This window comes from Mesoplodon densirostris, chromosome 14 (assembly GCF_025265405.1).
Source record: "Mesoplodon densirostris isolate mMesDen1 chromosome 14, mMesDen1 primary haplotype, whole genome shotgun sequence".
Taxonomy (NCBI): Eukaryota; Metazoa; Chordata; class Mammalia; order Artiodactyla; family Ziphiidae; genus Mesoplodon; species Mesoplodon densirostris.
The window spans coordinates 29,805,709-29,818,694 of record NC_082674.1 but is presented as its reverse complement, the minus strand read 5'-3'; the positions used below and the strand labels follow the sequence as shown (position 1 = coordinate 29,818,694).

General features: G+C 36.9%; 1 protein-coding gene across 5 annotated transcripts in view; it reads left to right on the top strand.

Moving 5' to 3' along the window:
• Positions 1-12,986, top strand: part of HEATR5B (HEAT repeat containing 5B) — a 90,391-nt gene that overhangs the window by 76,575 nt on the left and 830 nt on the right. Inside the window, exons 30-35 of one of the 5 annotated variants that reach the window (XM_060117881.1) lie at positions 758-885; positions 3,519-3,663; positions 4,153-4,419; positions 5,943-6,167; positions 10,507-10,658; positions 11,830-12,043. In XM_060117881.1, coding sequence (XP_059973864.1) covers positions 758-885; positions 3,519-3,663; positions 4,153-4,419; positions 5,943-6,167; positions 10,507-10,658; positions 11,830-12,043 — 1,131 coding nt within the window. Of the gene's footprint in view, positions 1-757; positions 886-3,518; positions 3,664-4,152; positions 4,420-5,942; positions 6,168-6,583; positions 7,373-10,506; positions 10,659-11,829; positions 12,044-12,986 lie in introns of those variants that run through there. The other 4 variants (XM_060117880.1, XM_060117882.1, XM_060117884.1 and 1 more) reach the window with 4 other exon arrangements.

The window sequence follows — 12,986 nt, the reverse complement described above, 5'->3', positions numbered from 1 at the left end:
GTAGGGGCTTCCCTGGTGGCACAGTGGTTGAGAGTCCACCTGCCAATGCAGGGGACACAGGTTCGCGCCCCAGTCCGGGAAGATCCCACATGCCACGGAGCGACTGGGCCCGTGAGCCATGGCCGCTGAGCCTGCGCGTCTGGAGCCTGTGCTCCGCAGCGGGAGAGGCCACAACAGTGAGAGGCCCGCGTACCGCAAAAAAAAAAAAAAAAACGACTCTCAAAATTCTCTCTCATGTTCACTCACAGACCAATATTGAATAATTTTCAAGGGAAAAAAGCAAACTATTTTTTTTTCAACAACTTTTCTTTTTACTTGGCACTTAACAAATTGCCTCATAAGGAAATAATAAAATGTAAAGTTAAAGCAAATTTGAATAATTCTTATTTATAATTGCTTTATAGATGCTCTTTTAACACTTAAGAATTTGTCACTCATTTAATGAGAATTAATTTTATAATTTTCATAAATTTATTCTTAATGTATTATTTTAAAATATCTTTAACTTCTTAATCAAGATGACCTTGGAACTCCCCCATCCCCTTCCAATGTGATTATTAGCCTCCTTGCAGAGGTACAACCTGTGTTAAGTTCGGCTGCTTATTTTGACAATCATTTTGAACTCACTTTAAGGCATTAATATATGTTAAAAGTAATCTGTAAAAAAAATAAGTAGGTGAAAGTGGGAAAAAAATGGTGTCAAAGCAACAAAGTGTTTTATATTAACAAACCTGTGTGTTTATTTTGTACATTGCAGGCGTGAGTATACAGTTCCTTTGTTCCCCAAGACCTGAGGAGCCTGTTGAACATGTTACAGCTTGTCTACAGGCCTTACACACCTTGCTAGATTCTCCTTATGCCCGAATCCATATTGCAGAAGATCAGGTACAGTATATTTCTATAATAGATAATTTATGCTTTGTATACATCATATTTATCTTAAGATAATTTTCTCACATATGAAATAAATATTATATAATAAGCATTCAGGATTTTGGCTTCATCTAAGACCCTATATTGAAAGTTGGATGACCAGGCACAGCTAGACTAGAGATCGTCACTGTACCTTCTTTGATCAGTTCATCAGCAGTCAAGTAAAACTAAAAATTTAAAGGATGTCTTCAGGGACTTCCCTGCTGGCACAGTGGTTAAGAATCCACCTGTCAATGCAGGGGACACGGGTTCGAACCCTGGTCCAGGAAGATCCCACATGCTGCGGAGCAACTAAGCCCGTGCACCACAACTACTGAGCCTACACTCTAGAGCCCGTGAGCCACAACTACTGAGCCCATGCGCCACAACTACTGAAGCCTGCACGCCTAGAGCCCATGCTCCACAAGAGAAGCCACCGCAATGAGAAGCCTGCATGCCGCAACAAAACGTAGCCCCTGCTCACAGTAACTAGAGAAAGCCCGCATGCAGCAATGAAAACCCAGTGCAGACAAATAAATAAATAAATAAATAAAGGATGGCTTCAGTCCCAGTTAATGATTCTACTAATAAAGGGCTGAAGTGATTCATAAGGCTATTAAATAAACTATGTCACTTTTAAATGATTAAGTTTTATCTCTCATTTAATGAAATTTTTATGCGCTGACTCAGGTACTTATTTAAAAAGTTTAATGAATTGCTTTTTCTAATTTATGTATGAAATATTTAGAGGATTTTATTCATGTTACAGAACCAAGTTACCACTGGATTTGTTATTCTTTTTAATTAGGAATTTTATTTTCGTAATAACCATTTCTTTGAACACCATACTACCAAGTGGTATCACTTGGGATAATTTTCCATAAAACACAAACAGATAAAGAGCAAAGTTCTCATTATTGTATTATATCAAAATTAGTTTTGCACATGGTGCTGCTCAAAAAAAGAACCCAAATGAAACGAAGCAAAGCATGTGCTGTGTGATTACAAGCTTCACTTACTGATGAACTCTTCTTGTACCCCAGCCTTGTAGCCTGAAGCTGTGCCTCAGGTAAACTACATATTACTGCAAGAAACTTGAGTGTTGTTTTCAAATGGTCAAACCAATAAAATTTAATCTATGAATGAAGGTGTGTGACATATTATGTTAAAACCAAAATAACTGTTAATGTAGTAGATAGAATGACATGGTTGTGTATTCCAGAAATACAGCAGACATAAATTTGATCACCCCATCAATCTTGTAGTGGTTGATTTTTAAGACATGAAAAGGGAGGAGGGAGGTCAATTATGAGGCCATTTTCATAATTCCAGAGAGATAATGAGTCCACTGGCCTCGGAAAACTGAATAAAGGAAGAAGGAAAGAGGGCCAAGACTGGAACCTTAGGGATAAATAGCAAATAAGGATTGAGATGAGGGGAATAAATCAGCAGTGGAGACTACTAGAGAGGAAGGAGGAGAACCAAAAGAATCCAGAAACCAAGTCTGAGTTAATCACCACTAAGTCCACAGCACGGGGCATAGGACTTAGCATGTTGTTGGTGCTCTGATACTGACTAAATAAAGACCAGATGCCAGTTTAAAAAAAAAAAAAGTTATCAAAGATGAGAGAGTTTCAAGGACAGACAACAGTCTCAAAAGGGATAGAACCCAGTAAATAAGGACAGAAAAAGAGTCCCATGGAGGTTATTGGTGACCTCAGGCATAGCGTTTTCTCAGGTGGATCAAGCCAGATTATAGAAGATCGAGGAGTAAATGAGAGTGAAGGAAGTGGCAGCATTCGGTCTGGGAAAGGAAGAAACAAGACAGAGACAGAAGAGAACATGGGGGCAGATGGAAGGATCTGAGAGGTTTTTTGAGGTGTGGGAGGAAATTAGATAGGAAGGACTTGAGCAGGTACTTATCCTGGGGAAGAGGAGCTTAGCTAGAGAGCGAGGTTGACAACATACGGGGTATGATTGATGTCCTTGAAGAATCCTTGGGAAGTCAAACAGGATGGGGTAGCAGGCATATGAGGAAAGATTAATCAGTCTTGGACAGGGGCTGGACACTTGATCTGAAGGAAAAAGGTAAAGGTGGCTTCGGTTGCAGTTAAATTTTTTTCTCCCTCTGAAATTTGAGGTGGGTTCATTGGATGGGTTTGATGTGGAAGATTGTAAGAGACTTTTTAAAGTGAGTAGTAAGCGGTAGAAGTTTGTAATAGTTCTGAGATGAATCTGAGAGGGACTTACCAGAATGCCTAGAATTTCTGGTAGACTACTCTTGGGTACTTAGTTTGGAAATCATAAATTTTACTGGCACTGGATGCTAGGAATATTGTTTAGTCCTAAAGAGAAAAGAAGTAGGAGAATGACCATTTTTAAATGGAAAAATTATTTAAGTACATAATAAAGTAATTTTTGACTGAAAATATGTTCAGATAAAATATGACCCTTTTTCAAAATTGTTATAATATTTGCTACATAGTCCAATATATTAATTTCAGCTACCAAATTTATTTATTTTTACATGTATATTTTCTTAGATTTAATAATATAAATGTATCCTTTGAAATTAAAATTAATTTCTCTGTATTAATTTATAACAGCAGATTGGTGTTGAGTTGCTGAGTGTTTTACACCGCCTCCTACTGACCTGGAATCCACCATCCGTCCAGCTTCTGGTGACTGGAGTTGTACAACAGATAGTAAGAGCTGCTCAGGATTATTTGCAAGAAAAAAGAAACACACTAAGTAAGCACTAGAAATTACACTAACATTGAAGTAGATTTATTTGTACTCTAATTTTTAAAATATTAATACCAGGAAGTTGTTAATTAAAAAATTTAACCATACATTTAGAAGCTTTGCAATTGATTTTGCTTTCATTAGCATGATGCAAATGGAATTGCTCATATTCAGCTATCTTTCACCTTCAAAAGGGTCAACTTCACATGTTTCAGCCTAACATATGTGTTACTCCTATTATGAAATACATTCCTAATAAAAAATACCTAATAAAAATTTTCGAAGTAAAAAATGAATTGTCCGTTACTTTTAAGGAGAGGTAAATAAACAATTCTAGTCAGGCAGGAATTATTCTGAGAAAGACATATGGCATCAGTTAAACATCTAGTTGTAAATTCTTTTGAAAGAATTTACTAAGTATACTTATTGTGTTGTTTCATCTACTGTTTTTTATTTTGTTTGCCGAGAATTTCACCAAATTTTCTTTCACCCAAGATGAAGATGATATGGAAAAAGAGCCCTGTCCTGTGTTAGGAGAAGGAGGTGACGGCGGTGGTCTTATTCCTGGAAAATCTCTTGTGTTTGCAACTATGGAGCTGTTGATGTTCATTTTAGTGCGGCACATGCCGCATCTCAGTACCAAGATGTCGGACTCTCCAAGTCACGTAGCCACTAAAACTCGACTGTCAGAAGAAAGTGCTCGTCTGGTGGCAGCCACAGTTACCATACTCTCTGACTTACCATCCCTTTGTTCACCCGCTGGTACAGTACTGATCACTATTTGGAAATGTGTTATACTGTATTAGAGATGAGGTTGCCTTTGATTTTAAGTGCTATTATGATTTATTTTCCTCTTAAATCTTAAAGGAGAAGTAGGGTTTTTTTAAAGGGTTTGTTTACCTTTAGGAGCCTATAAAAAAAGACTGAAGGGCTTCCCTGGTGGTGCAGTGGTTGAGAGTCCGCCTGCCGATGCAGGGGACACGGGTTCGTGCCCCAGTCTGGGAAGATCCCACATGCCGCAGAGCAGCTGGGCCCGTGAGCCATGGCCACTGAGCCTGCGCGTCCGGAGCCTGTGCTCCGCAACGGGAGAGGCCACAATAGTGAGAGGCCTGCGTACTGCAAAAAAAAAAAAAAAAAAAAAAGACTGAAGATTTAAGAAGTCAAAGACCCAGGATACCCCTTTCAGATACATGTCAAACAAACTTCAGCAAAGAGGTAGAACCACAGTTTGAGGGAAGACATCGAATGTTAGCAGATAGACATAAAGTGGGATTACTAAACCCTTCATTTTCTGATCTGGTTGCTACTCTTGAGCAACACTGACAAACTAACAAATGTCAGAGGAGAGTGACAACCTACTTTAAGGAGCAACTAAAAAAATTATAGCTGAAAAAGTTAGCAGATAGACATAAAAGGGAATTACTAAACCCTTTATTTTCTGATCTGGTTGCTACTCTTGAGCAACACTGACAAACTAACAAATGTCAGAGGAGAGTGACAACCTACTTTAAGGAGCAACTAAAAAAATTATAGCTGAAAAAGATAATAGCTGTCTGCAGACACCTGAAGAACTAGTGGATGGAAAAGTAGACTTTCCCTCTGTTGTATCTAGAAGGTAGAGATGGTATCAGGATATATAAAGGTAAATTTCAGTTCAACACAAGCCTACAGATATGAAAACAATGAATTCTCCATCATTGAAGTTGTGTAGACAGACTACAGTGGCTGCATGTCAGAGTGGTGAAGGGACTCTTTCATTAAGTGGGTGGTTGATTTGATTATCTTAAAGTTCTTTCAGCTACAAATCCTAGGATTCTTTCATCTCTTTTTGGCTTACCTGTATAGTCTTCTTATCTGTTTCCTGACTTGGTTACTATATTGACTGACTTAGTACTAAGGCTCACTTAGTACAATGAGATTGATTACTTGTCTTGGAATTGCTACATGATTCACCAAGTTTCTCAGGTACTTCTCAAAGTATTTGGTAAGGTTTTCCTTCTGTTTTTCTACCTTCCTTATTTTCATTATGAAGGGCATGATTATTAAATAGGTGAAATACTAGAAGTAATAAAAAACAAGGCAAGCTGGGAAAAGAAAGAAAATATTTCCTTTGAAATAACTTGTGACTTTTTTTCAAACACTGAATTATAGTAATAGTAATGCAGTAAATTTTGTATAAATACAAGGAAAAGAAATAATATTAAACCATAAAAATATAAACAATTGAAATAACTATAATATGGGAATTATTAATTACGAGGCAATCTGATTTGTTTTTATTTCAGGATGTATGACAGTCCTGCCCACAATTCTGTTTTTAATTGCAAGAATATTGAAAGACACAGCAATAAAGTCTGCAGATAATCAGGTTCCTCCACCGGTCAGTGCAGCTCTTCAAGGGATCAAAAGTATTGTGACACTTTCAATGGCCAAAACTGAGGATACTCAAAAACAGTGGACAGCTCTAATTCGTAGCACTCTTGCATGCATCCTAGAATATTCTCAACCAGGTAATCTAATCAGTTTTAAATTTTTTAAAGTTTATTAGGATATCTGTTCCCTAATAACTAATTGAATGAGCTCATCAGAAAACTGCTATATAACACCGAATCAACTCAGAGAGGTATTTTAGTCCCATCTTTCAGATGTGAACTTTTAGTTCCCCATTCTGGATATTGACTCTGAACGCCCTTGTCTTAGCACTTATATACATTTTGGGAGGTTTCCCCAAAAAGAAAGGATGTATGCATATAAAACTCTTATACATTGTTTTGAACTCCTATATAGTTGTCCATCACTTATATTTATCAATCATTATTCATTCCCCTAACAGTGGATATTTTTGCTATTTCTGATTTTTCCCAATTATAAAAAACTTGTCTCAGTGAACATCCTTATAAATTCCTTATGTGCTTTGTGCTATGAGATTTTCTAGGGCATACCCCTCCAAGCGGAATTGATGACACATTTTAATTTTATCAGACGTTGCCAAATTGCTCTCCAAAGTAGCTGTATGAATTTGCACTTCTACCAGCAGTGCCTGATCCCCACCAATACATGGGACGTTATCTGATAAGTAAAACGTACTATCTTACTGTTTTAAGTGGCATTTCTCATTTTCCTAGTGAGTATAAGCATTTTTCATGTTTGTGTCTAATTTGGGGGGAAATGCTTATTCACATTTTGGTCCATTTTTCTTCTGTGTTTGACTTTTTCTTTCATTTTATTTCTGTTGTAAATGTGAAAGGATTGAAAACAAAGAATAATAATTAAAGACTTGCCATATTGCCTATTAAAACATTTCCACACTATCTAAAACTGTGGAGTGGGCCCAAGAATGAACAGATAGGGCAGTGAAACAGAACAGATTGTTTTAAAACAGACATTCATCCACATAAGGGCACATTCATTATTCTTCAAATGGTTTGTGTCAATTAGCCATTTCAGATACCAGTTCCAGTTAGTCTCTCCCCTTATATCATGACTCTAAGTAAATACGAGGTAAGTTAGAATGATAATGTAAAATTTTTAAAATAGGTAAATAAAGAAAATATAGGTGACTCCTTTATGTCAGAATGACAAAGGACTATGTAAGTGTAAGTGAATGGTAAATATCACAGAGGAAAATATCAGTGTATTGGACTATAGAATTTAACATCTACCTGTCAAAAACAACGGCATTAAAAAATGGTGGAGGGCTTCCCTGATGGCGCAGTGGTTGAGAGTCCGCCTGCCAGTGCAGGGGACACGGGTTCGTGCCCCGGTCCAGGAAGATCCCACATGCCGTGGAGCGGCTGGGCCCGTGAGCCATGGCCGCTGGGCCTGTGCGTCCAGAGCCTGTGCTCTGCAACGGGAGAGGCCACAACAGTAAGAGGCCTGCGTACCGCAAAAAAAAAAAGTTGATAAATCCTAAAAATTCTTATCAGAAGGAAAAAGATTTTTTTCCTGTTTCTTTAATTTTGTATCTATATGAGATGATGGATGTTCGCTAAACTTGTGATAAACATTTCATGATGTATGTAAGTCAAATCATTATACTGTGCACCTTAAACTTATATAGTACTGTGTGTCAATTGTATCTCAATAAAACTGGAAGAAAAAAATTTAAAAAATAAAAGATAACTGAAAAAAATATCAAAAACTGAAAATAATATTTATGTCAGTGTTAATATCATTAATGTACAAAGAAGTCTTTTAAGAAAGAAGGAAAGAGCACGCATTGTTAAACAGGAAATACAGATGCCCACCAAGTATGTAAAAAAGTTAGCCACATTATTATATAAGCAAAGAAATACAAACAAAAACAAAGTAATATAAATTTTTACCTGTAAAACTGATTTAAAAAAATTGTGAGTATGTACAGGTGGAATTGATACCAGGAGAACATTTTCATACTTTGCTGAAGGGAATTAATACAGTTTAAACTTTCAGGGAATCAATTCTGCAAAATACACACAGAGCCTTTAAGAATTCATACTCTGACCTTATTGATCAACAACTTGTGTTCAAGGTTATTTATCACAGTCTATTTTATAATAATGAAAATACAAAAGTGATAAATATAACTATCTGGCAGTGGGAAAAAATATTAAATATATCATGGTATACTCATTTGAATTATATATCCATTATATCTATTAAAAATCATGTTTATAAATAATTATATATAAAAAAACTAACCCAGACCAGAAGAAATTAATCAAAAACCTAGAAATTAAACTATCACTAGATGGTAGTATTACAAGTTTTATTTTCTTTCCCATACACTTGTTATATTTTAAACAAACCACGTACTACTTATATCACCTGAAATTTTTTAGTATTAATATTTGGAAGGGAAAACTTTAACTAGTTTTATTAATGTTACTAAAACTATCTTAGCTTTATCATGAGTTAATATTTTTCTTTTTAGCATAGATTTTTAACAAACTAAAGAAACATTAAATGCCATAATTATATACGAATGTAAATGTATATGTGTGTACATTGATAGAACAAGAAAAAGTAGTTAAGAATTCATTTAAAAGTATAAATATTGGGCTTCCCTGGTGGCGTAGTGGTTGAGAGTCCGCCTGCCGATGCAGGGGACATGGGTTCGTGCCCCGGTCTGGGAAGATCCCACATGCCACGGAGCAGCTAGGCCCGTGAGCCATGGCTGCTGGGCCTGCGTGTCCAGAGCCTGTGCTCTGCAACGGGAGAGGCTACAACAGTGAGAGGCCCGCATACTGCAAAAAAAAAAAATATATATATATATATATATATATATATGTATATATGTATATATATGTATGTATATATATAAATATTGCTTCAGTTTTCATGGGGGTGTCCATAATCAATAATCATGTTTTTTAAATTGTCAATTATAAGAGAAGGTTTTGATATTTTATCCTAGTTCATTCATGTTAGATTAATTTAAAGGTATATGATAAGATAATTAACTTGCCTAAGATAACCTGTCCAGAGCTGAATTCTCAGTAGGCACAGTAAGTATGAAGTAGGGATCAAAGCCATGGGTGTACTTTTATAGTATTTGTAAGCAAGGCAAGCAGAATTTCTTGCTTTACTAGAAGAGTTTTGTAATAGAGAATTTCCTTTATGGAAATCATATTTCTTATTATAAAATCTGAGACTTCCACTTTAAAAAATGTGCCAGTGTATGTGTGTAACACACACACACACACACACACACCTCCATGGATGTAATGAATCACTCTTAAGATTGCTATAATATTTTTTTTCATTTTTAAAACATTCAATTGTGAAATAGATTCAAACTTTTTAAAATGTTACAAGAATAATATAGTGAACTTCAGCATACTCTTCTAGATTTCACCAATTGTTAGCATTTTCTGCGTGTTTTATTTTTTCTATAATCCATATATTATTATTGTTGATATTATTATTATTAATTTCGCTGAACCATTTGAGAATACATTGAAGGCATCATGACTCTTTACTCCTAAATACTTCACAGATATCCTAAGAACAAGAACAGTCTTTTACATAACCACTGAAGAATTATCAAATTGAGGCAATTTAACATTGATACAAGGCCTCCCTGGTGGCACAATGGTTGAGAATCCGCCTGCCAATGCAGGGGGCACGGGTTCGATCCCTGGTCCCGGAAGATCCCACATGCTGTGGAGCAACTAAGCCCGTGCACCGCAACTACTGAGCCTGCGCTCTAGAGCCTGTGAGCCACAACTACTGAGCCTGCGCTCTAGAGCCTGCAAGCCACAACTACTGAAGCCCGTGCACCTAGAGCCAGTGCTCTGCAACAAGAGAAGCCACCGCAATGAGAAGCCTGCGTGCAGCAACGAAGACCCAACACAACCAAAGATAAATAAATAAATAAACTTGTATATATAAAAAAAAAGTCAGAGAGAGAGGGTTATTGTTCAAGAATGAAAGTTTTTTTTGTTTGTTTTGTTTTTTTTTTTGTTTTTTTTTTTTTGCGGTACGCAGGCCTCTCACTGTTGTGGCCTCTCCTGTTGTAGAGCACAGGCTCCGGACGCACAGGCTCAGTGGCCATGGCTCACGGGCCTGGCCGCTCCGCGGCATGTGGGATCTTCCCAGACCGGGGCACGAACCTGTGTCCCCTGCATCGGCAGGCGCACTCTCCACCACTGCGCCACCAGGGAAGCCCTAGATTTAAAAAAATTTTTGTTTTATATTGGAGTTTAGTTGATTTACAATGTTGTGTTAGTTTCAGGTGTACAGCAAAGTGATTTAGTGTTACATATACATATATTCTATTTCGGAAGAATTAAATTTCAAAACATTTTAGAAACAGCATATTGCTTTCATTTTTATATGTGTCAATATTTCATTATTCATATATTTCAGAAGATTCTATGCCTGTGCCTGATGAAGTAAGCATGCTAACAGCAATTGCACTCTTCCTGTGGTCTGCTGGCAGTGAAATAATAGGAGTCCAGTCACTGCAGAATGGCTGCATGAACAGATTTAAAAATGCATTAAATTCATGTGACCCATGGGTAAGTTACACTTTAAACATAGTGTTAAACCTTCCACTTTATCAAGAAAATTTCAGATTGATTCATTAAAATTTGTGATACATCAAATGAAAACTTAAGTATTTGCTATATGACTTTTCAACAGAAAACTGGAAAAGGTTTAAGCATTAGGAGAGACATGTATATGTTTATTTATATCTACAGAAATTGCCCAGTATCTAAAATATTTGCTCAACCCTGGCCTATATTGGTAGAGACTTTACGTGCTTCTGTTTTTCACTGTTTACTTAATGACACCATTAAAGGATAAATATATATTATAACATGTTTTAATGGGCCTATTGGAAACTCTGTTTTCTAGAAAATAAGTTTTATTGTTTTACAGTGTTAGTGTCTAAACTACTGATTCTCAAACCTGCTGCACATCAGGAAAAAAAGCAATTTAGTTACATCTACCACTATCTTCCTAAACCAGAGTCTCCAGAAGTGTCCACAGATCTGTATTTTAAAAATATTCCCCAGGCATTTTTTATGTCCAGCAATGTTTGGTAGCTTTTCTTCCACCAAAGCACTGAAACAGTTTCCCCTCAATATTTTTCACGTACGTTGATGTGTTGATGGACCTTCCTTTTTTGTATGTTTGTTTCTTATAACATGAAGTCTTTCTAATCTAAAGTAGAGCCACTGAGACCTTATTTTCTAGGCCTGGAACACTTAAATTGGTTTAAGCAGTCATTTCCAGGGAATCCAAATAGAGTTGAGGTGTCTAAGTAATATATTTTTATAGCTTTATTTGGCATCATTCAAATATTAGCCTTCCATACTAAATATATTAGGTTAAAGTGGGAGGGAGGTTTGTAAATTAAAGAAAGAATTAAAAACACAAATTAGTATTCCTGGTCTCTGATTTCTTATACACTATAGAAATACACAAATTATATTGGCAGTGGTAATTTGGGAGTTAACATATAAGGAATGTTTATTGGATTAATTTCTTTTCAGTTTTATTTAGTTAGCATGTTGGAAGTTTTATTACTCCATTTCTGTAAGTAGAAATGGCATTAATTCTTCCCACATTTCTATTTTCATCCTGCAGTATGCTTGTTTTCAGTATATATTAAGATGCAGTGTGATGGTAGAGCAGATAAGAACTGTCACACATGTAAATTAATAAGATGATTTTCTTGTGTAGGTTCAAGCCAAATGTTACCAGCTTCTCCTCTCAGTCTTTCAGCATTCCAATCGTGCCCTTTCAACCCCCTACATCCATTCATTAGCTCCTATAGTGGTTGAAAAGCTAAAAGCTGTTGAAAGAAACAGACCAGCCAGTAATACAGAACTCTTAGCTGTTCAAGAAGGAATCAAAGTTCTTGAAACATTGGTTGCTCTTGGGGAAGAACATAACAGTAAGTATTTTTCTCTAAAAAGCCACTAGTCTAAAATGAAGATTTGTATTATATATAAATCTTCTTTGCTATTTGACACAGGCCATTACAACAGTAAGTTTACTAAGGGTGGTTACTATCTGAAAGATTAATGTTTTTGCGCATGATGCTAACAAAATTGAGTTGATTTATGTTTATTTTTTAAGAGCAAGAGGTTAAACTACCGATGGCATTTGAACCCACAGATTGTTTTATTTTCTAGGAATGTACTCTTTAAGAACTAGGGAAAATATGGCTGCCTAATAGATTTTTTTAAATAATACATTTTGTTGTTCATAATAGAGGTATAAAAGCTTTTTAGCAGATAGGACAAATAGGACCAGATTAGCATTAATGATGCCAAACATCATTATTAAAATACTTCAAGGGGGGCTTCCATGGTGGCGCAGTGGTTGAGAGTCCGCCTGCCGATGCAGGGGACACGGGTTCGTGCCCCGATCCCGGAGGATCCCACGTGCCGCGGAGCGGCTGGGCCCGCGAGCCATGGCCGCGGAGCCTGTGTGTCCGGAGCCTGTGCTCCGCAACGGGAGAGGCCACAGCAGTGAGAGGCCCGCGTACAGCAAAAAAATAAAAAAATAAAATACTTCAAGGGCTTCCCTGGTGGCACAGTGGTTGAGAGTCCGCCTGCCGATGCAGGGGACACGGGTTCGTGCCCCGGTCCGGGAAGATCCCACATGCCGCGGAGCGGCTGGGCCCGTGAGCCGTGGCTGGCCGCTGAGCCTGTGCGTCCAGAGCCTGTGCTCTGCAACAGGAGAGGCCACAACAGTGAGAGGCCCGTGTACTTCAAACAATAATAATAATAATTATTATTATTATTGAGGTCTAAAATTAGATCGTGAACATTTACTTCTATTTTATTGTAATTCAGACTACCGTAGTAATTGCCTAGTTTTTAAATAAAGGT